The 23,006-nt window shown below is 42.3% G+C and overlaps 2 protein-coding genes across 8 annotated transcripts in view; one reads left to right on the forward strand and one right to left on the reverse strand.

Annotated features, from left to right (window-relative positions):
- Positions 1-9,514: 9,514 nt before the first annotated feature.
- p2ry2.1 (purinergic receptor P2Y2, tandem duplicate 1) lies at positions 9,515-14,850 on the reverse strand. Of its 4 annotated transcripts, XM_076282008.1 has the most exons (3): positions 14,800-14,841; positions 14,399-14,539; positions 9,515-13,683 (listed from the first exon to the last, which is right to left on the reverse strand). In XM_076282008.1, the coding sequence occupies exons 2-3, from the start codon at positions 14,469-14,471 to the stop codon at positions 12,656-12,658; spliced, it is 1,101 nt and encodes a 366-aa protein (XP_076138123.1). In that variant the 5' UTR covers positions 14,472-14,539; positions 14,800-14,841; the 3' UTR covers positions 9,515-12,655. The 4 variants fall into 4 exon arrangements, with proteins under 4 accessions (XP_076138123.1, XP_076138124.1, XP_076138126.1 ...); XM_076282009.1 differs by lacking the exon at positions 14,399-14,539 and having other exon boundaries at positions 14,800-14,850; XM_076282011.1 differs by lacking the exon at positions 14,399-14,539 and having other exon boundaries at positions 14,819-14,849.
- Positions 14,851-17,073: 2,223 nt separating this feature from the next.
- The window catches only part of fchsd2 (FCH and double SH3 domains 2), a 61,289-nt gene continuing 55,356 nt past the window's right edge, over positions 17,074-23,006 (forward strand). For 2 of the 4 annotated variants that reach the window (XM_076282012.1, XM_076282015.1), the window contains exons 1-2: positions 17,075-17,331; positions 19,853-19,950. In XM_076282012.1, the coding sequence (XP_076138127.1) occupies positions 17,311-17,331; positions 19,853-19,950 (119 nt within the window). In that variant the 5' untranslated portion in view covers positions 17,075-17,310. Of the gene's footprint in view, positions 17,332-19,852; positions 19,951-23,006 lie in introns of all 4 variants that reach the window. The other 2 variants (XM_076282013.1, XM_076282014.1) reach the window with 2 other exon arrangements.

The raw sequence follows: 23,006 nt of genomic DNA on the forward strand, positions 1-23,006 counted from the left end.
ATGAAGACTATTAGTTTTATAGGGAACGACTATTCAGTATCCATAAGTATAGTTCATTTTGATTGACATGACATAAGCAAATGATAATGTTAAAAAACAGCAGAGAATTGTATGAAAGCAACTGATACATGTCCAAAAGCATTTGCAATTTGTTCAGAGGAAGGAGAATTTGCTACTATGATGTGCACAAATGACTAAATGTTGTGGAGGTTGAACTAATAAAAAAAAGCACCAAAGCGACTGAGAAAAACTGTAAGAATGGTAGCCATATTTGAATTCAAGATGGCGGCCACTAGGGGGCACTATGAGTTGGGGTCCATTTAAATTTTTGATCACTAGGGGTAGTAGTATAACCAAAGATTGTTAAGGCGGAGCAAGATACTTCGTCGTAGTTCATGTCTATGGGCGCGAAATGGGGATCGAATCCTGTCTGCATAAAGAGGCGTGTCGATGACGTATTGATGAGCGTATGTTGCAAACCTCCAACAGCAGCGGCATAAATAACCGGCGCACACCTGATATAAAGTCGATTTTCTCCAGACTGGAATGCTCAAAAATGCTACAAATGTACCTGAAATGTTCACAAGGGTTTGAGGATCATGAAAACGTGCACGAAATTCACATTCCTAACTCTATAGAACTAAGACCTTAGCATATGTGGTAAAATTCTGAGCTATGCCCATAGACTTCAATGGAGCAGTCGCTGCCTCTGCTCTGCATAAAGGGGGATTTTGAGCCCCCCCTCGTGCGATCCGGGTTCCCGGAAGTGGCTCCTGATGAAGTATCTTGCTCCGCCTTAACAATCTTTCATGCTTTCTGCAAAAACTGAACGATTCCGGTGCTTAGCCGCTGTACTATTCCTGTCTGTTGGGCCACAAATTCTCATCCACATCACAACGATTATTATCTTGCTTCACATATTATGACAACCAGTGTTGGGCAGTGTTGGGAGTAACAAGTTACAAAAGTAATGTAATTACTGTAATATATTGCTTTTTGCTGCATGTAACGCGGTAATGTAAGGCGTTACAAAAAACTATTGGGTAATATTTTACTCGGTACAAACTTCAGTAACGCGCATTACAATGCATTTTAACCTGAAATGAAGTGGTGTTATGTTTTGATACATATTCGCAAACAACTGCGCAAATAGCAGAACGTATCTCCTGTTACTGGTTGAAGATGACTGTGGCTGGCTTCAACTGACTCGATGGACATAAGCCTACGCTCATTATTTTCAATTTATCAGAGACAACTAGGATATGAAGAACAGTTAAGTGTACTTTGTGTGTGAAACCGAAAGATCTCTATACCTCGCGAAATAGCACAATTCATTTAATGACACATCTAGAGCGGTGCCACGCTAATCTTTTTGATTCTTAAAGCATACATGCTCTTCATGTCAGCTTCGTGCTGTGAACTTGAATTAAAGAGAATGAAGGGATAGAAATGTAAAAAAGATGGGGACTTGGACTTTGGTCGCAAAAACAGTGACTTCAGACTTGACTTGCGACTCCACTCAAAAGACTTCAGACTTGACTCGGACTCGAGCTTCGAGACTCCTGAACAAGCTGTATTTCATGCAATTATTGCTTTTTTAATCTAAATTTATTCATGTATTTCTATTTAGGGCCTGAGCACCGAAGGGCGCAAGGCCCTATTGTTTTTGTAAGGATTATTATTATTATTATTTGTCACTATTATTATTGTTATTCCACTTTTTTGCTTTCCTGTTTTTGAGGTGGTTAACATGGTCGAAAACTTTTGAAATTTGGCACACACGTCAGGTGTCACGCATCGCAGTTAGGTACAAGAGCTTGACCCCGCGTGGCCCAGAGACTCGCTAGCGCCCCCTTACGCCCCCTTAGATAACTGATCCCGTGGTGGGCATATGGAGATGTTGGCAAAACTTTAGCTTTTTGTTAACGGAGATGCATGTAATCTCCCTCCCTCATTCATTTATTTGCACAACAGCCCACATCACTCCAGCGAGACGAGAGAAATAAATGTTTTTTAAAGCTGTCATTGCCATAGGCTATTTGCTACGATATTACCACTGTTAGGCCTACAAGAGGTTGCAAATTAAGAAGTATGTCCTGATCGGGGAAACGTTTTGTTTCTTTTCCTTTCGGTCCGTGGTTCTGTAGGTTAATATCATTCAATTGTGCCGCAAATTAACAGACGTCGGGTGTAATTTAAATTCATGGCTCCTTAGACCAGCAATCTACTCATCGAGGAGGCTCTTCTCTTGGAACAGAACGTGGGCATAATATTACCTTTCTTGAGCTTGCCAAATCAGCTCACCCTATTTTTCTAGGCCTCCCCTGGCTCCAGTGTCACTCCTCACAGAGCTCCTGGCGATGAAGTTGGCCCTGGAGGAGTGGAGACACTGGCTTGAGGGATCCCAGGAGTCATTTCTCATACTAACCAATCACCGCAAGCTGGAGTCCATCAGGGGAGCAAAATGACTAAACCCTCGTCTGGCCAGGTGGGCCCTCTTCTCCCAGGTCAGTTTTTATACTTTCTGTCCTGGTTCCGAAAATGGCAAGGCCGTTCCTTAATCTCTCAGTTTTTGCCATCAAACTACAGAAACGCTTGCCCGATTTCAACAACCTGAGCATGCAGTTACTGGGATGGGCAGTATAGAGTCCTTTATCTTTATCATTTTAATGGGTCTATTTTTTACAGTGGTCAACAGGTGCAAATGACGTGCAACTTATGACAACACATGCAAATCAACAAAACCTATGCAAATAGACAAAACACAAACAACTTAACCTTCATTTTTTGAAGGCTCTATTTTTGCATCGGCTGATGTATGCATCATGCAGGGAGGGGAGAGGAGTCCTAGAGATGCGCTCAGCCGCACCACTCTCTGTGAGGCATTGCGGTCCTTCTCTGAGCTGTTTTTACCCTCCACATAAGGACAGCGAAGAAAGTGACAGGAAGCAAGTGACTAAACCCGAATGTGGTATGGGCACTATAGCCAGCTGTGCCACAGACCCCCTTCTATAAATATACAATTCAACATCTCAAAGAAAACTTCTGTTGCCGACCCATGCTTTACAGAATCACCAAGTATTTTATTGGGGCTGTTTTGATTCATCATCATCATCAACCCTTGTTTATTCAGGGGAAATTGACTGAGCATTAAGTTCTTTTATAGCAATGCCACGAGTATACAAACAAAGAATCAAACAAAAACAACTATGTGCTGCACTAGAGCGGCGTGACTTGCCATCGTACCCAAGCCTAGCACAGACATATGAACAAACAAATTAAACAACAAACAAACAAAAATAGGCCAAAAGGAACGGCACACCTGGTCAGCGTCCCCGTTTCTAGGCAACCTGACATAAAATACATTGACACACAGAACAACAGTTGCAGGACGGAGCGGTGTAGTCGCCAGCGTACCCGTGACACCAAGACATAACAAATACAGTATAAAAAAATAAAAAATAACAATAGCAAACACAAAACAAAAGATGCCAGATGGAACGGTTTGTTGATTAGTTTAGTATTGCATGCATGAAGTTTTATCTTACATCTTACATTTCAGTTGGACTGTGTGAAGCTATTTGAAAGGGAACATTTTTCCATAACCTCGGATTTGGTGTGTCATGTTTGGCACCCCTTAGACCCAGGTTTGAGGCCGGGTTTGGTCACTGTTCTCTACCTTCACTACACAGTTGGTACCTTTACAGTATTCTCTGAGTATGAGACTTAGTTTGGCAGGGCATTAAAGTGTGTGTGACTCAAGTAAGTCAAGTCCAGTGCATTTTGGTTCACCTAGGCCTTCTGATGTGCCAAATATCTTCAACCTCAGGTATGCAGCAAATAAGGAAACAAAATTTTTATCTAGACGAGGGGAATTTTTCATCACTGTGCATAGAAGAGGATGCTACAAAGAAGGGAATTAAAACACACCTGACACCTAACAGGGACAGAGCACAACAACTTTAAAATTTAATCCGTTAAGGATTAACATAGACAATAGGACTGGGTATAAATGTTGGTGTGACTCAACTGGTTGCCTTCGTCGGTGCCCTTTGTGCTGTGAACTTGCACAGATAAACTTGCTTGTTTCTGAGGAAGGTCTTGATTTAGAGATGCCCAAAAAGGTACAATGCAAGAGTAAAATTTGATATTTAACGTTATTAGTTTGAACTGAATGGTTTCTAAACGTTAGGTCAATGTAAAATCTTTATTGTGAATGGTTACTTCAATTTTATTAAGTTAATCCAATGTTTCACTTTTTAAAGTTTAACCGGTTCCATGTGTTATGATTGGATGTTTAGTTGTCAAGAAACGGATGATTATAGTTCTCAAGAAACTGATAATTAGAGTTCCCAAGAAACTTGAGGCTGATATGAGGGGGTGTATTGTGTGTGTGAACAACCTTGTTGCTTTAGGGGGAACTTGTTGCAGGGCAACCACATAACCGGTTCCGTGTGTTCAAATTGGAAGATTAAAGTTCTCAAGAAACTGATACTTTTTTTACAAATTATAAGTCAGCGCCAGTTAGAGGCTACATTCATTAGGGCCCGAGCACCGACCGAGAGGTGCGAAGCCCTATTGTTTTTGAAAGGATTATTATTATTATTATTATTATTATTAGGGCCCGAGCACCGAAGGGCGCAAGGCCCTATTGTTTTTGTAAGGATTATTAGGGCCCGAGCACCGAAGGGCGCAAGGCCCTATTGTTTTTGTAAGGATTATTATTAGGGCCCGAGCACCGAAGGGCGCAAGGCCCTATTGTTTTTGTAAGGATTATTATTATGACCGCCGCTAGCGAAGCGGGGGACATGAAATTTGGTGGGTATGTAGCCCCACTAGACTTTTACGGAAAAATTTTGTTTCGTCCCCGGGGGCCACTCCCCCCCCGTGCTGGGCCCCCTGAACCGCAAAAAAAGCAGTTTTTCCTAAATAACTACCTGAACCGTGGCACTGAGGATGAAGAATCTTTTATGGTATGTTGGTCTCAAGGGCCCACATCAATCTGGCCCATAATCACTCATTTGTGATTTGCACCCCCCCGGTAAAAAATGAAAATGCAATATTATTCTGCTTTAATCGCCCCTATCTTCAGTTAAGATGTTCAGAACTGCACCAAATTTTATGTGTATGATTGACCTGGCATTCTCTGGGGGTATGCCAAGTTTCGTAGAATTTCATTAGGTTCAAAAATTCAAAAATTAGGTTTGGTGTACATTTAGTGACTGTACACTCATTGGCCTGTAGATGGCGGTGCACACATATACACATGCACACACACACAGGCACCCACATACTATCGGTATTAGAACGGCCAATACATAATTACAAATTTAGTAGCATTAAAAGAAAGCCAAAATAAATATTCATCATCATCATGGCTGCATTTCCAGTATTGGCGATAAGTTGTCGTTTGTCCACTAGATGGCGCATCGTTGTAGTGAGACGTAATTTTGTTGGAAGTTAAAAGTGGGTTGGAACAATGGACGCTTCCTAAAAGGACTAGTTTACCGCAGAGAACGTCTAATAAGGATAGGATGATGTTCACATGAAATGTAATTCCCATTTCTTCTTGAAGCCGAAATAAATCTGAGGATGTTTATCGGACATGCTTGGTTTTTACTGCAGGTAGGCCTACGTTAATCTTATAATATCAATAAGGACCTAGTGTTACCGTTAGCGTTGGTTGAGTGATGGAGGCCAATTTGATTGATTGCATTTGTAGAAAACTATAAATGCGGTTATACCAAGCAAATTGATAGCAGCACTGTAATTGTATCTTTCGACTGTAATTTGTTGCACGTGCTACAAAAATCATTCTGTGCAATGGAAGATTTACCAACGTTACACCGGTCTGATACAGTTTTGCCTATACATGCGTAAGACTGAGACGGCTGTTTATTTTGTTTTAAGTGCGTGCAGGGTGTGAGAGGGGAATCGATGTGCTTTGATTCCAGCTTGGTAGTTGTAGTCTGTGAAATTAAAAAGCCCGTGTGTGTGTGAAGTATCCAAACAATGACACCTTCATTTCATTATGGCTGCTTTAGCAACACACCTTAAGCTACTGTGTAGTGGGTCCCATTTAGAAGTGGCTACTTCATTCGCGCTTTCCTTGACTCATGGAGCTGCGTGAATTTTATTACAACTTTTCGCCACGGTATGGCAGTTTAAGTCCGCTTGATACTGTAAGGCGTAAGCCATTGGTTTCCAAAGGAGATTTTATTTGTGTCGCCAGCATAGCCTATTGCCAATTTATGTTGTAAATAGGCCTATAAGCCTACCTGTAGCTTAGGGAAGCTAACAGCTTTCTATTAGGATCTAGTTTGTTATTTACAGTTTTGTCATAACTCCCTGATGCATTTTTGCATTTAGAATAGCCAGAGCGTGGATATCTCAATCGGAAAATTAAACAATATCGGGTGCCTATGAACTAGGCTGGGTGAACCCAGCCTGATCTGCCCGCTATTTATTTTTTGATTTCTTAAAAGATTGAGCTTGGTCTGGTGAAAGACAGACTAGACATGGACCTCAGTTACACAATGCAATGGAACATGAATCAGCCTATATTTGCACGAACAATAACGGACAACAGCTCTTCAACTTTGGCCCGTTAAAATGTGTATGAACAGTCTAGCGACGCATTTAATCAAGGCCCATTTGGACATGTCAGTTATTTGCACCACTGGTTAGATGTAAAACAGCATTTCGTTTCAGACTACTGTTACTTAATTTGTGCATTAACAATAACCCAGCTAACAATTTATGGTTTCCAAAACGTTCTGGGAACCATAGTTTTTGGTTTCGGAAACGTTAGTTTTTGGTTCCCAAACGTTACCCTAAGGTTAGTTTTTGAGCAAGTTTTGGTTCCCATGGAAAGTTTGCTGAACGTTCCGGAAACGTTAGTTCTTGGTTATATAAAACGTTCCCTGAACGTTCCCCTAACGTTATCTAAAGGTTGCAAACTTTAGAGAACCTTCCCCTAACGTTCCCCAACCGTTGCAAACTTTAAAAAACCTTCCCCAAACGTTCCCTAACCGTTGCAAACTTTAGAAACCTTCCCCTAACGTTCCCTAACTGTTCCCATAACGTTCCCTAACATTTAGGGAACGTTCCCTTCCCTAAATATTGCAACCTTTAGGGAACCCTCCCCTAACATTGCAACCTTTGCATACCAATTACTTTAAACAGCATGAGCAGGAATGCATTATTATATATTAGCAGGAAAGAATGAACAGGCAAAATCGATGGAACTTATAACTTTAATATAAAATTATCAAAAGACAAAAAAAAACAATTTTAAAAGGCCTCACTGTATATATGTATATATATATATATATATATATATAAATTAGACTTAGTGTTAGCTAAGTATATTAACATAAGGCATTTGACTTTGGTAGGTGCTACATTCAACAAATAGACACACTGTACAATAGACAACAATATACATTGTGGCAGATACCAACACAATATACAAAGACATAATACCAATACAAGTACACATGGAGTGGGCTGTTGAGTGCAAAGTAATAGTGCAAATGTAGAGTGCAAGACGTATATTGGAATGATAAAGTAAGTACTTATCCACAGAGTGATAACAGTGCGAAAGAAGCTGCTCCTGTGTGTGGTTGTTTTTGTGTGTAAAAATTACAATTGCTGTAATACAAAAAAATACTATAGCTTTAATTAAAGAAAAATACAAAAGGTTTAATACAACAAAAAAAAATACAAAAGCTTTAAAAATAATTAAAAAAAAATAGAGCTCCAGTCCTTCAAGTCCGAGTCGAGTCTCAACAAGATCAGTCCTCAGCTTGCCTAAAAAGAAAAAAAAAAAGTTTGATGTCATACTAAGAATGAACATGTTGAAAAAAACAAGACAAAGTGCCTTACTAACAACCCTTTTTTTTCTAACGTTTCAGACTACTGTTACTTAATTTGTGCATTGACAATAAAGTATTACATGAACTAAAGATGACTAAAATCTTATGTAGAAGAAGAAACATTCACAAAAAATCCATCCATCCAAAAATGACCTTTGTTTTTGATAGCTGTTGAAAACGGCATGGAACTGACAGAGATGTTTTTGTTCATAAATAAACAAACAAACAAATAAATAAATAAATAAGATTATGCTGATACCTTTTGCTTTTACAATGTAGGCCTAGCCTACAGGTGTAAGTGACCTTTCATCAATCCAGTTGCAATGGATGAACTGTGATGAACTGCCCTACTTGTGATTGTTTAGAGATTTTAAAGGTTTTATAACAATGCTACATCTTCTTTGGCTATTCTACAATCTATTCACCTTTTCAGCACCAGTAGGCTTCTTTCTGTGCAGCCGCACAAACACTCTGGCATGCCAAACAAGCATACACAAAAGTTTCAAGAGTGGGGGATGGAGTAAAATATGGAGACAAATTGAAGTGTGATTTATTTTCGCGGGACGGATGTACAGGACTGAGCGGCGGTCATATTTTGTACCGCTATGCGGTACATCTAGTTATTATTATTTTTCACTATTATTATTGTTATTCCACTTTTTTGCTTTCCTGTTTTTGAGGTGGTTAACATGGTCGAAAATTCTTGAAATTTGGCACACACGTCAGGTGTCACGCAACGCAGTTAGGTACAAGAGCTTGACCCCGGGCGTGGCCGAGGGACTCGCTAGCGCCCCCTTAGGTGACTGATCCCGTGGTTGACATATATTTTGAGGTGGTTAACATGGTTGAAAAGTCTTGAAATTTGACACAAACATCAGGTGTCACACAAAGCAGCTAGGTAAAAAAGCTTGGCCCCGGGTATGTCCTAGAGACTCGCCAGTGCCCCCTTATGTCACTGTGACTTGTGGTTGGCATATAGTTTTAGATACACACACCAAATTTGGGGGGTGTATGTAACTCCCAAAAACAAACAACTTTTGTATTAACATGCCATTAGCCACGCCCACAGGAATTTAGGTAATTGAGAATTTGTGCATATTACTGTCTCTGAATTGTAAGGCATTACACTACTATTGTATTACTTTTAAGTTACTTTTACCAAAATATCTAGAAATATGGATTTGGAATTCTAAATGCAGTTTATTATGCTCAATGCAGCTCATTGCACTTCTAATGGAGGGCGATGTGGTATAACATAATGACTGAGCTAGGCTTAAGGCTAACAACAGTAGAATGCAATAGGCGCAGTGATGGCTCATGATGCAATACAAGGAACAATCATAGCCAGAATTTTGTTAAAAGCAGACAAAAGGTCGAGGTCAATTGTGATAGAAATGTAACTTTAGGCTTAGGCCTACTCATTAAAATCAACAGAGCGCCCACTACCTGTATTATTGTAACCCAAAACTTGTCAAGATAGGCTACACAGTGCCGCTGCTGGCCATTTTGGTGCCAAAATGTCATCATATGGCCAACTATAAAGATGTAATCTGCCTGTTCCCAGGGATGGGTAGTATTTCTGAAACATGTAATATGTATTTGTATTTCAAATACAAAATAGTATTTTGTCATTTGTATTTTATTGGGTTGAAGGAAATGGCTCTGTATTTTGTATCAAAATACTTTATTGGTGTGTATTTTTGTATTTTAGAAATACTGCAAAATACTATATGTGAAAAACACTAAAAACACAGGTGTAATGAATAATTGGTAATTAGGCAACAATGGTTTATTTTTATCGCAATCAGCTAATGTGAGAACAGCTGTGTTTACAGACACTCACAGCTTTTCAGTGATGGCTATTGTTGAAGCATCAGCTCTGGTCTGAAGCACGGGTGTGAAGTCGTACGCAAGTAAAGATGAGCAAGTTGACCTGTGCAAGTTCACATAAGGACACCGACAAAGGCAACCATGTCCTATTGTCTCCATGCCAATCTTTAACAGAAAAAATGTCAGATATCTCAATGAACCACAATGACATCAATAGATGGTAAGGTGTTGAGTGTGTTTGAATTCCCTTCCTTGTAGCATCCATTTCTGCATTCTACAGTAGGGACAAGTTCACCTTGTTTAATTAAATAACAATTCTATTTCCTTATTAGCTGCATACTTATATATTAAGGCATATCAAGTTTCTCACATACTGGAAGTTCAAGATACATAGCCTTATGATTTTCTTATTCAGTTCTGCACTGGACTTGAAGTACGAAATTCGGCACAGATATACAATTGTGATTTTGGCCTATTGGTTATAATGTGGTTAATTGAAAGCTGTCAGTCGTTTTGGATAAGCATCAGCTAGATGACTAAATGTAAATGTAAATTCTTGAATTATTCTTCTGATCACACTACATGAACTTGCATACGGTATACTATTTGGTATGACGGGCCAAATTGTATTGTTTTTTACTATATAGTTTTAATAGGCTAAATGTTTGGGATATTAAAAAACTTTTTTGCAGTGCTTCCATACTTCCTTGAATTGTAATTGTATTTTGTAGTTTATTTTGATACATTCAAAATGAGGGTATTAGGTATTTTATTTTGAAATACATTCTGATGTATTTTTGCCCATCCCTGCCTGTTCCCAGCATTAGAACAACACTTTGCGATGGTTAGCTTGTCACCTGTGACGATATATGTTAGGCCTAAGTGACTGACCTATCTGGGTGCGTTTGGAGATGCCTGATGAAATCAGACGTTGTTGAATAGGCATAATTTATCCTGGTGCCACACACCTTGTATGTAGCTGTTCGCTTATTTCCTCTGTGCAGTTTTTGTAACCGAAAGTAATGATAAAAGGCACAACTCCGGGAGGACTTCTTGTAGCCATGGTTAATGCATTTATATCTGTGAATGCGCACATAGCGCATGCGTTACATTGCACATTATGGCAAAAGGCCCATGCCGCTCGTTATACGTTTCACAAAGTATATGTAGCAGTAAAATAAAATAGAAATACATGAATAAATTTAGATTAAAAAAGCAATAATTGCATGAAATACAGCTTGTTCAGGAGTCTCGAAGCTCGAGTCCGAGTCAAGTCTTGAAGTCTTTTGAGTGGAGTCGCAATTAAGTCAAGTCTGAAGTCACTGTTTTTGCGACCTAAGTCCAAGTCCCCATCTTTTTTACATTTCTATCCCTTCATTCTCTTTAATTCAAGTTCACAGCACGAAGCTGACATGAAGAGCATGTATGTTTTAAGAATCAAAAAGATTAGCGTGGCACCGCTCTAGATGTGTCATTAAATTAATTGTGCTATTTCGCGAGGTATAGAGATCTTTCGGTTTCACACACAAAGTACACTTAACTGTTCTTCATATCCTAGTTGTCTCTGATAAATTGAAAATAATGAGCGTAGGCTTATGTCCATCGAGTCAGTTGCAGCCAGCCATTCAGTTGCAGTCATCTTCAACCAGTAACAGGAGATACATTCTGCTATTTGCGCAGTTGTTTGCGAATATGTATCAAAACATAACACCACTTCATTTCAGGTTAAAATGCATTGTAATGCGCGTTACTGAAGTTTGTACCGAGTAAAATATTACCCAATAGTTTTTTGTAATGCCTTACATTACCGCATTACAGCAAAAAGCAATATATTACAGTAATTACATTACTTTTGTAACTTGTTACTCCCAACACTGATGACAACTTGTTCAACCATTTTGCACGTAAAGACTTATGCTATGCCTAAATGTTGTGGGAGAGACTATTCAACAGAGATCCATAATACACGTTGATCAACATGACATAAGCAATTGATAATGTATAGGAAACCACAGAGAATTGTACATAATCATTTGCATGGATGTACCAAAGCATTTGCAACTTGTTCAAAGAAATGAAAAACTGCTTTTCTGATATGCACAGTGACACAGTGATGTGAAGATTGAACAGGTAGTTTTGAGAATTTCAATTCTGATCTGAGAAATGTACCAAAGCGACTAAGAAAAACTGTAACAACAGGCAGTTTCAACTCCCTCTAGTGGCATTCATATTCGCCCTAATAAGAAAAATCTTAAAACTTTTATGAGATTTATCTCATAAAAGCATGATTTCTTTAATAACCAGGGTATTCAAATCATATATACATTTTTCAATATTTCATTAAATACATATTTTTTCAATAACTATTTGGTCAGTAAAGGGAATGATATTGATTCTCCCATTGATTTACAATAGGGACAGTAATATGAGTCCCCATGCCCCTATACACCCTTCAGGTAATTGGATCAAAGTTGGTCTCCTGAGCTTGCCTTCATTAAAATGAAGATGCTAGGTCTAACCTCCAGACTTTTCAACAACATTACAACCCACATTAAAGTTATAATTTTACAGATTATACAATGCAGAGAGCAGCACAATGGTTTTACCTCGCAGAGAACAGAGCATTGTCACACAGCCGTAAAAACTGTTTGGATGCCTATCAAATAGGTGCAGACATGAGCAACTGCTGAAAGCTCTGTGTAATCTGTCTCGTCTGTGAAGGAAAATAAACATTTGTTCAGTGACAAATAAAATGCTATCAAAGAGAACATTTAAATGACTTGACAAATATCTGAAAAAGGACACCAAATGGTTTGAGTTGTGCATTTGTAAGTGTAACTGCTTCTGCTCTCCGTGCATTGTTTTACAGTTACATCAGTCTTATACATCCATGACCCTGTCCTGTCACATTCTCCGTTCAGTCCTTTTCAGCAGGCCTTTGCAAAGCATCACAGCGGAGTGGACAGGGTCTTGACCTTCTGCGGAGTTCTGGATTTAGTCCGTCTGGTGATTTTCCGACGGAAGCCCTGGCCGGCCATAAAGTACAGGACAGGGTCCAGGCAGCTGTTGGCACTAGCCAACGGCCGAGTGACCTTGTAGGCGATGCTGGCGGACTCCAGCTGGCTACAGCTGATCTGCTCGTCCAGGTAGCGGAAGCTGTAGTAGAGGCTGCGGGTCAGGAAGAAGGGCAGGAAGCAGAGCATGAAGACGGCCAGCACGATGATGATCATCTTCACCGACTTCTGCTTGCAGCGCGACGAGCCCATGCCCTCGCCCACCTGCGTGGGCTCCAGAAGCTTCCGCACCATGAGCCCGTAGCACACCATGAGCACCATGAAGGGCAGCGCGAAGAGCAGCACCGACACGGCCGTGGTGTACACCATGAAGTCGTCGAAGAGGTCCTCACTGGTGGTGTCGTAGCACGTGCGGTCCACGCCCGTGCCGTCGTCGTGCGTGCGCGAGAAGTAGAGCACGGGCGCCTGGAAGACGCCCACGATGAGCCAGACGCAGGCGGACACCAAGCGCGCCCGCCGGGTGCTGACCCAGCCCAGCGAGTGGACCGGGTACCAGATGCCCAGGAAGCGGTGCAGGCTGATGCAACAGAGGAAGAGGATGCTGCCGTAGAGATTGGCGTAAAAGAGGAAGCGGATCAGCTTGCACAGGGCCTCACCGAACGGCCAGTCGTTCTCGTCGGCGTAGTAGTAGATGAGGAAGGGCAGCGTGAGGATGTAGAGCGTGTCACACACCGTCAGGTTGAACATGTAGATGGTGCTGGACGTCCAGCTCCGCGTGCGGAACAGGATGACGTAGAGGGTCACGGCGTTCAGGACCAGGCCCACCACGAACACCAGGCCGTAGCTGACCGGCAGCAGGATGTACTTGAAGTCCTCGTTGAACTGGCAGCGGTAAGGGCCAAGGCTCTTATTGGGGGCAAACGTGCTGTTTAAGAAGTCACCCATTTTTGTCTGTGAGGGTCCTGCAAAAACAAAGAATTTGGAGAGGAGCACAAGGAACAAGCTTTAGATGTGTAAAAAAAATCTCTCTCAGTAATGATTTTGAAGTTAGTGAAATCAGTTAAGAGTGAGAGTATTGGGAATAAAGAAGTTGTGATAGACACAGAGAGCATCTGATTCTGGAACAACTATGTTCTAGTGCCCTGTATAGCGATGAATAACCACTAAATAGTGCATATATTCACTATACTGTATAATGCACTACATTGTGGATAAGTGAATGGTCCAAATGCAGACTTCAAGACCTAGTTGACCTTTACCTGAAAGAAGATACCTAAGAGACATCTCCTTGATATGTATAAGGATTTCACTTTCATTTTTCTGACTGTTTTCTGACAACCATCATAACAATTATCAGTCATACCTGATACATACATGAACAGACGTAGGGGCGCCTGCAGGAATTAATGCTATGGTACGCTATGGTACGCACACCCATCCCCCCCCCCAGACGGGCAAAGACTTGTTTTGCAATACAGACATTAGCTCAAGCTGAAAGGTAAAACAATCCTCAAGACGTGGACAGCAGAGCATTCTGAACACCAACACAACAAAGCTTCTTTTACATACAAACTATTCAACACCATATATCTCCCTATGATAAAGCATGCGCCTAATCATATGCTGTTATGTAGAAAACACCTACATCCATAAACAGAACACTGTTTTTAACTTTACCTTGAAAAGTTGCAAAACCGGACCCTGCGTAGCCTCTCCTTTTCCAAATAGTTTTTCCAAGCCCTGAGGGCATGACAAACTCACAGCTGGTTTGCTCATCACTACTCTCTTCTCTGGGTTCCTCACAACTGAAGACCCACACTGTGGTGTAAGGATCATATCTTAAAACATCAGCAGACACTTTAGAGCACAAGATACCGTTGAACCACACAATTGCCGATAAGAAAGAAAACCCCTTAGTTTTTTCTCTCTTTCTCTTGAAACAGTTATAGAATTGAGGGTGGCCAAATCTACACAGCATACTATATCCATAAATTAAGCCCATAGTTTCACACATCACAAGCAAAATAACTTATTCAATCAAATAAAAAAAAATAACAAATCTTTCACATTACACTTACAGTTGCACGCCTTGCTTACCAGCCAGTACACCAAAAGGCCTGTCACCACACCATACTGTACCTGCATGTTAGTGGGTGCGTCCCATGCCTCTCACTACTCTTAAGACATAAGTGGGCGTCAACATTCATTTTGGCAAGCCTCAGCCTGATCTCAGGAAGTGGAGGGTGCAGGTGTCAATAAGTCATGTATAGCATGTAGCCACATGACATGTAGCAAACACCTCTGTTTTACGTGCAAGACACAATCAATTGTCAGTGTATCCAGGAGTTGGGATATTAGTGAATAAGATCCCTGAAATGATGAGGTTTGACTTGCACCCAGGACTTGCACTCAAAACAGGAGACTGTGTGGTTCTTGGGTAATGCCCAACGGCTGGTCTGGGTTACACTGTCAGAGCAGACACATTTCAAAATGTTCAGATAAGCAAGGGTAGTTTTACGAAAAAGTGTGGTATGTTGACCATGAATAATAGAGCTACTGGACTGGAAGAAGGAGAGGAATTTACTGGCCCAAAGTAATATCATGTGTCTGTGGATTTTCCGGAGACCCTGTACGTTTTTTGCGATGGCCTCACGTGCATAGACAGCATGAACGAAATACCGTTATATGATGTCTCCCTTTATGTCTCTGCTAAAATATTACTACGGAATCCTCCTACCCTGAAACCTCAGACCTGAAGGTTACATTTGGATTTTATATTTGGCAGATATTTTTCTTACAGTTACATCGAAACTGCACTGCCACCAGGTTAACCCTTGAACATCACATACAAATGGAAACATACACAAAGGACACAATTGAGGGAGAGAAAGAGAAAAAGTGTGTGTGTGTGTGTGTGGGGGGGGGGGGGGGGTGTTAGGGTTAGGGTTAAGGTTTGGGGGGAGGGGGTGTCATATGTCTATTTTAACAGAGCATAACAGCCCGAAGAAGGCATTACCAGTCTCTTACATTTCATATGTGTGTGTCTGTGTGTGTGAAAGGAAGAATAGAGAGAGTGACAGTGAAGTCTTATTATCATTACACACTCACGCAACAAGAAAGAACCCGCAAATAAAGTCAGTTTGCTGGGGGGCATTAAACACTCTCTCCTACCTGCTGCTAAAGTCCACATAGAGGAGGCACTCCCAGACAGAACAAACAGAGTAAATCGAAGCGATGACTTCACAGGAGCAGGATCTGACTGGAAGTAGACATCTTCTATTCGCCCATGACAGAGGAGCACTGAGAGAGAGATGAGAAAGTACAGGTTTGATTAATGTCTTACCTGCCTCTGGTAATGGTGTATTAATGATTACCCATAAGACCAGTGCTCTCAGCACCCCCAGGCTCTCTGCACAGTCACGTCCAATACCACCTCACCAATCACTTCAATGCCAACAGTCTGCATGGACTATCAACCGCTGACCTAAGAACCAAGAAAGTAGGCACAAAGGGAAATGGACACAGACAAACTCACACATACATACACACACACACACACATTCCATTCCATTCTTCTCTGTGAATGTCACCAATAGCCTCAGTAAATAATCTCCCATATGATACAAGTAATAGAAACCATGTGAGTAAGCTATTGCTCCAAGAGTCCAGCAGGCTATGAACAGAAACTGGAATCCTGTTACTGTGAATCATCATCCTTTTACAGTATTATAGGCTACAGAGCATGACAGCTCTAAGAAGGTAGGCTTAGGCTATTATCAGATCCTACAGATCAGTCTAATACATTTCAAGTTGACATTTTTTTAATTTAAACTAAGTGACAAAAAAATATAACAGCCTACTATCACTACAAGGCCTACAACTAATAATAATAATTATATTATATTTAAATAATAGAATTCAAAAATCATATTTAAAGTTCTATATCCAGTAAAAAAAAGCCTTTTCTTAGTAGGCCTACCAGAGCATTCTACTGCGAGGGAAACATGTTTGCGTGGGATCAAGGGCGAAAAAGGATGGGAAATCTATATTTCTGTGATCGACTGTTTCTTGCTGCCTGCTTTTTTACTCGATCGATTTTGCCTCGATCAGCTGCGGTTCCTTGTTGCTGAGCAGGAGACGAAGACGCGCAGCTAAGCGAAAATGTTTTTTTAAAAAGCGGTGAAGTTGTGAATAAAGCCATCGCCACTACGGGGCGATATGTTCATGGGTGAAAATACTACAGCCAGATAATGTGCTCAGACCTGCCTCTGCGTGTCGCCGTTGAGTTGCTCCACGGCTCTCGTTCAGCTCAGCGAGAGACCCCGCTGCTTTACCATTGCAATTCCCCTATTATTTTCCCCCAGCTTGTCTGAGCTCCGCAGTGTTTGCTCGGACGGACTAGGAGTCTGGGAGTGTGGAATTGGTGTATCATGGCCGCCTGAATACAAATCTGAACACACTGTTTCTCTCTCCTTCCATCCCCTTCCCTTGAGTGGTAGCGTTAGTGTCTGTGTCGTTTCGAGTTGTCGAAGATTTCTCGGAATTATTTGATTTCTTTAGGAATAAATCATTCATGTCCATGCTCAAAAATGCAGCCACCACCGAGAAAGGTAAGTTTTTTTCAGTTTACCCTCATCCACGAGAGGCAAAGTAAACGAGTGTTTTTGTCAAAACTGATGATTTTTGTGGTTCCCAAAAAGCTGCTTGTGAGAACATTGTAGAAAATGTATTGAATTGATATGTTTAACAACCTGATTGCACTGCAGCTCCGTATTGAGATGATGGTAGCAAACGATAGTGCAAATATTGGTGGAATGCACTTTCAACCGCTAAAGTTATCAAGCCCGCTCGCTACAGCCTTGCGCTCAGACCCAGCTAGCGGAACAGTGAACTAGCTGTCCCTAGCTAACGGTAAGCGGTCCTCCGTTCTCGTGCTTGAAGGCATGGTGGGCATCAAGGGACTGCTAGGTGGTTGGCTACAAACAACTCACATTCCCTCATTTAGGTAACTTGTTATTGCGCGACTCAGTCATTGTTCGCGCTCGAGATGCGTGTCTTTGTTGACATCTCTGTGACAGGCGTGGTGGTGTACCATCTGACCTGTAGCTCCGAGATATCTCGCCGTTTGGATGTAAAGCGGTAACCGTGAAATGATGACAGTCACCCCAAGAAGGAAGAAATGTCCTTTCATATTTTATCCCTTTGTTTTCGTGTAACCTATAGCCCACTGAAGCGGTTCGAGATTCACAATGAAAGAAAATACCATGATAAGTGTAAATGACAAGTCTTGTCATTATTTTTGTTTAGGAGGACTGATGTTGATCTGTCAGAACAACGGAGGTACCTGACATCCTTGGCCCTCCAGTTTATATTTCGTGCACCTTTTGGTTTTGGGCTTTTGTGCACGGCATGTTTAATTCTTTTTATACCGAGTGTTCACTTATTTTAGCAAAATGAAAGAATACTGGTGTGTGTTACACTGAGCTTTGTCTTGGCTAGATTAGCAGTCAGTTGCCGAGGGTATTTTGTCTCTGCTGTTGTGTCTTTGATTCTGACACGCGGTCAAATGCGTTGTTATGTACATCATCTTTAGTAGAAGTAATTCTCCGTGGGTATCTTGGAGGTTATTTGTGACATTTGGTTTTGGTACATCTTTTGTTGCCTCAGCATTTTGGGCAGATCTTGATTTAGCACGCTGCCCCATGATGAGACGTACGTTGTCCAGTCGCTGATGAATTGTTTCCTTGCTAATATCTCGCCTGGCTCGTCTCGGTAACCTATGATCTCGACCTCTACAGCATTGTGTCGGTGGTTGTGCGTCGAGAGTGATTGCTCTCCGAGGTCAGGACAGACATGCAACACCGATAACGTTTTGCGGCATCAGCTGTGAACACAGGACGAAGCCGCATTGTGTTTGCACCCATGAAGTACAATACATTTGGTTGTCCACTCCCCTCTGCCACCACCACAGTCTCATATGTTAATATAGTGTGACGATTATTCTTAACATGCGTGATGTATATTTGACCATGTGGTAGCAATGTTGAAATCAGGTGTCCAAAAAAAGTATTGATGGCGATATTGGTAGTGGAACAGATGCTACTGAACAGAACCTGCTGAATCCACCTCATCGAAAGCGATGAGCCGTCGGTCCGTAGGGCTATGTGTGTTGAGTTGGTCTCCTTGACTGTAAAGGCTGTGGGAATTAGAAAGGATCCAATTATTTGTTCATGCCGTACGGAGGCTAGACTTTAATTAACAGTAACCTTTTAGCATCAGTTTTTTTTCTAGTGGGAAATTATGTTGACGGTGCACTCATCTGTGGGGTCCATGAGTGTCCAGGGTCATTTCCTCTGTGTCTCACTCTCAGCACGTGTGTGTAAGTCATTTACACATATTGACAACAGCTGAAGCTGGTAGAAACTCATCAGGCCTTAAATCCTATTGTTATTTTGTATAGCACCCAACCATAGGAAGGGTCCCCTCTCGACCTGGGCAGACGTCCCCAAGCCGTTACACACTGCACAAAGCATTGCTAAATAGTGCCAGCCAGAGCCCACTGAAGGCCGGCAGTAAGACTAACCTGCCTCATAGAACTAGTTACCCAGCTTGATGTGTGGTTGTCACAGGGTGTTGGATTGTCTGAAGATTATGTCATGAAGGCAGTTGGTAATTGGACAGGTGAAACACAGGATATGGGTTTGAATTGCTGGACTTTCTGTGATAAAAGGGTGGGGTCTTGGATTTTTTATCTTCAAAGGCCCACCACATGAAAGAGACCCCGTGTCACATGTCAAGCAAATTGCGTTTGCGACCGATAGTCTTTGTGTGTGTGTGTGTGTGTGTGTGTGCACGTATGCACGTATGGGGCTGTGTCTGTTGTATGATTTGTTTAGTCTGGAATGATGAGAATGCCTGTGTGTACCACAGAGCTCTCTGGAAGTCCTGCCATTTGTTTGTGTGTGACCCAGAAAGTTTGTCTTCAGTTGTGTGTGTGTGGGTGTGTCTGTGTGTGTGTGTGTGTGTGTGTGTGTGTGTGTGTGTCATGACCCCATGTGTGGGGTAAAGCTTGGCCCTGTCCATTTGGCCCTACATACGGTGACAATAGCTGCACTCGCCTCTGTTTTGCAGGTAAAGGTGACTCAGGAGCTGAAGAACACGCATACTGAGCAGATGACGAGGCTCCACATCAAGCATCAGACAGAATGTGACTTACTGGAAGACATGAGGTAAGACTTCCAGCCCCCTCAGCCAGTAAAACCAGCCTCTTGCGAAAGCGCCAGCGGAGCACTCAGGAGGTCAGAGAAATGTTAGGAGAGTTTGGCGAAGAGGAGGAGGAGGAGGAGGAGGAGTGAATTCACATTTTTTGGAAGAACACCCAGATCACAGGACTATGGGATGTGACGAAGGCATTTCCTCTGGACTTCCTGCTCTGGGGCCAGCGTTCCAACAGCTGGAAGTCATAACTTGAAACCAGCGTAGCACAAAAGCCCCCCCCTCCCTTACCGCCCATTTCTTTTTCTCTCCCTCTCTCTCTCTCTCTCTCTATTTCTCCTTCTCTCTCTCCTTGTAAGTTTTTAAAATGTCCCTCTATGTTCCAGAGAACTAGAGGAGAGGGACTGTTGTGTGTCCAGAGGCAGGCTCTGTGTTTATATTTCCAGAAGGCAGAAAAGATGGCTCATTTGACTGTTCCTCATACTGAATTGAATTGCAGTGCTATCAAAATCTATCAAAGGCATGTGTGTGAGTTTTTATGTGGGTTCATGTTTTTAGCTATGTGCAAATGTGAATGACTTGTATAGTGCGTCTCGCTGCTCGCGTATGTATGTGTTTTACTTTTCCTCAGGTGGTCTGTGTGAGTAGCTGAAGTCGTACAGGAGAGTTGTATCACAGACCTCCCCCTGCGGTCTGCATAGTGAGAGTGGGCCGTCTGTCAGGACGCGCACTCACACTACATCTTTCGTCCTACTACAGCAAACATGATTTATTAATGCTCTCTGGTCAACATTCACTCAGTTAGCGTGCATCGCTAGCTCCCTGCTGCTCACACACTCACACACACACACACACACACACACACACACTACACACTCAGAGCCACTATTGAAACTAGTCAGCAGAGGACTCCGATGCTCTTATCTTTTATTGCTGCTATTCATTTTTATGTGATATATTTATGCTTTTCCCAGCAGTGCCATCTCTAGGCACTGTAATGGTAGTAGTAATAGTAACAGCTGTAACAGTCATAGTGTTTCCCTCTGATGTTTTTTGGCTATGACCATAGGGATTAAATAGTGCTATGTTTATGTTCTTGACATCCTTTGGCATTTATGTGTGACAGGCTTGATGTGGTAGAACCACAGAAGAGATTGGTTTAGATATCAGTGTCCTGGGGCCAAGAGAAAGGGAGAGTGGGCAGACCGCAGGACAACAGCGACTGCTTCCCAGGCTGCCAGCGGACATTTTAACTTCTTAATCCACAAAGCGGCTCTGCGCTCATTACGGGCTAATTAATCCCGGTGCCTTTGTTAAAGCTAGAAGGCTGAGCTGTGGTTGGCAGTCTCAATCAGAACACTGTGATGCTTTAAAGATGTAGGCCACACAGGTCATTTCAGTCTTTGTCATGTCATGAACTCCTGTGTGTGTGTGTGTGTGTGTGTGTGTGTGTGTGTGTGTGTGTGTGTGTGTGTGTGTGTGTGTGTGTGTGTGTGTGTGTGTGTGTGTGTGTGTGTGTGTGTGTGTGTGTGTGTGTGTGTGTGTGTGTGTGTGTGTGTGTGTGTGTGTGTGTGTGTGTGTGTGTGTGTGTGTGTGTGTGTGTGTGTGTGTGTGTGGTGTGATTATACCACTCTTAATCCTGACTAATCTGGAGTTTCTACAACTCTCCCGCCCACCTTGGCACCTGATCCACTCCTGAGTGCACGCTCCATTACTGCTGAAACCTCGCAGCCCTCCCCAAATCTCCCGCTAAGAAGGTTATCACCTTGGGAATGGGGTGCTGTCGCTACATCCCAGCAGCTCGCTCACAAATATAGCTGTTATTCATGCTCATCGTCAGACGTTTCCTGAACATATGCTGTGCTTCTGTATAAATAAAGAGCTACGCTCTTATACAGGGAACTGTATACCTGACTGTCCTATTTGTAATGCATTAAAATACCTAGGATGCTAAAATTATGTATTCAAGTTCAGAGTGAAGTTTGAACAACAGTTTTCACCAAAAAAGGTAAAAATGCCACAAATTGCTTCTCTGTGAAGAAGTATGAGTATGTGAATGAGTGACTCGTGTATTCAAACAATTTGTGCTGCAAAATTACATTGGCAGCAAGATGAGTTAGCATGGAATTTCAAACATTTAAATTTCACTGCACAGTGAGTGTCTGTCACAGTCTTTGCAGAGGTTTCAGGAGAAGGTAGGACTGCTGAACCAACAGGACTGGAGCTTTGTGTAATTGGTAAACTGTCTGCATTTATATAGCGCTTTTCCAGTCCTCCGAGCACTCAAAGCGCTTTACAGAGTAATGCTTCATTCACCTACACACTCGTACACCGATGGCGAAGGCTGCCATGCAAGGTGCCACCCTGCACACCGGGAGCAGACACTTCGGCTGGTTCAGGAGGAGTCCGGCTCGAACCAGAAATCCTCCGGTTACTGGACAGCCCTCTTTTGGATGGCTCCTCTACCTCCCTAGCCACCGCTAGGCCCGATTAAGTCCCTCTTCCTCTGTCTGTGGTCATCTGACCAGGCCTATGCAGACTAGCTCTGACCCCATCTAAAGGACACGCTGGGAAAACACACTTTCGACACTCTAATCCACAGAGTGTTAGCACGCTTTCTCATGTGCTGCCAATAAGGGTGGCACTGATAACACAAATACACACACACACACACAGTCATGCACACCCCGACATTCATATGCAGACACAGCGAGCGCGCTGGCTTGCTGGCTCCTAATGTCTCTCACTTGCGGGTGGTCTCCTGTTGTGTATTGATGTTTGGGACTTTGGAGCTCTGCATTGATCTCGGTCTCCTCTTTCCCACTTTTGATCCTCCCCGCCTCCTGTGTTAGCGGATGGAGGGTACATCTCCCTCTGCGGGAGTCTGCGAGTCAGAATGTCATCTGTTCGTGGCTGTGCAAGGACAGCTGAGCTCATAGGAGTTCTTTACAAGCACACACACACAAAGCATGACACAAATGACTTAAAACATGTCCACTCTCCAATCGTTGGAAAGCTGCCTTGGACATTATTTACGGTACAAGCCTGTTTAGAAACAAACAGACTGGGC

This window comes from Alosa pseudoharengus, unplaced genomic scaffold (assembly GCF_046254945.1).
Source record: "Alosa pseudoharengus isolate Yale_2024_CS ecotype anadromous, Long Island Sound unplaced genomic scaffold, YU_APseudo_1.1 YU_APseudo_1.1_scf_13, whole genome shotgun sequence".
Lineage (NCBI taxonomy): Eukaryota > Metazoa > Chordata > Actinopteri > Clupeiformes > Clupeidae > Alosa > Alosa pseudoharengus.

Coding starts and splice junctions, on each gene's coding strand:
- p2ry2.1 (XM_076282007.1), bottom strand. CDS start 14,735: ATGTGTGAAACTATGGGCTTAATTTATGGATATAGTATGCTGTGTAGA. Junction 13,684..14,398: donor CGGTTTTGCAACTTTTCAAG/GTAAAGTTAAAA, acceptor TTGTTTTTGCAG/GACCCTCACAGACAAAAATG.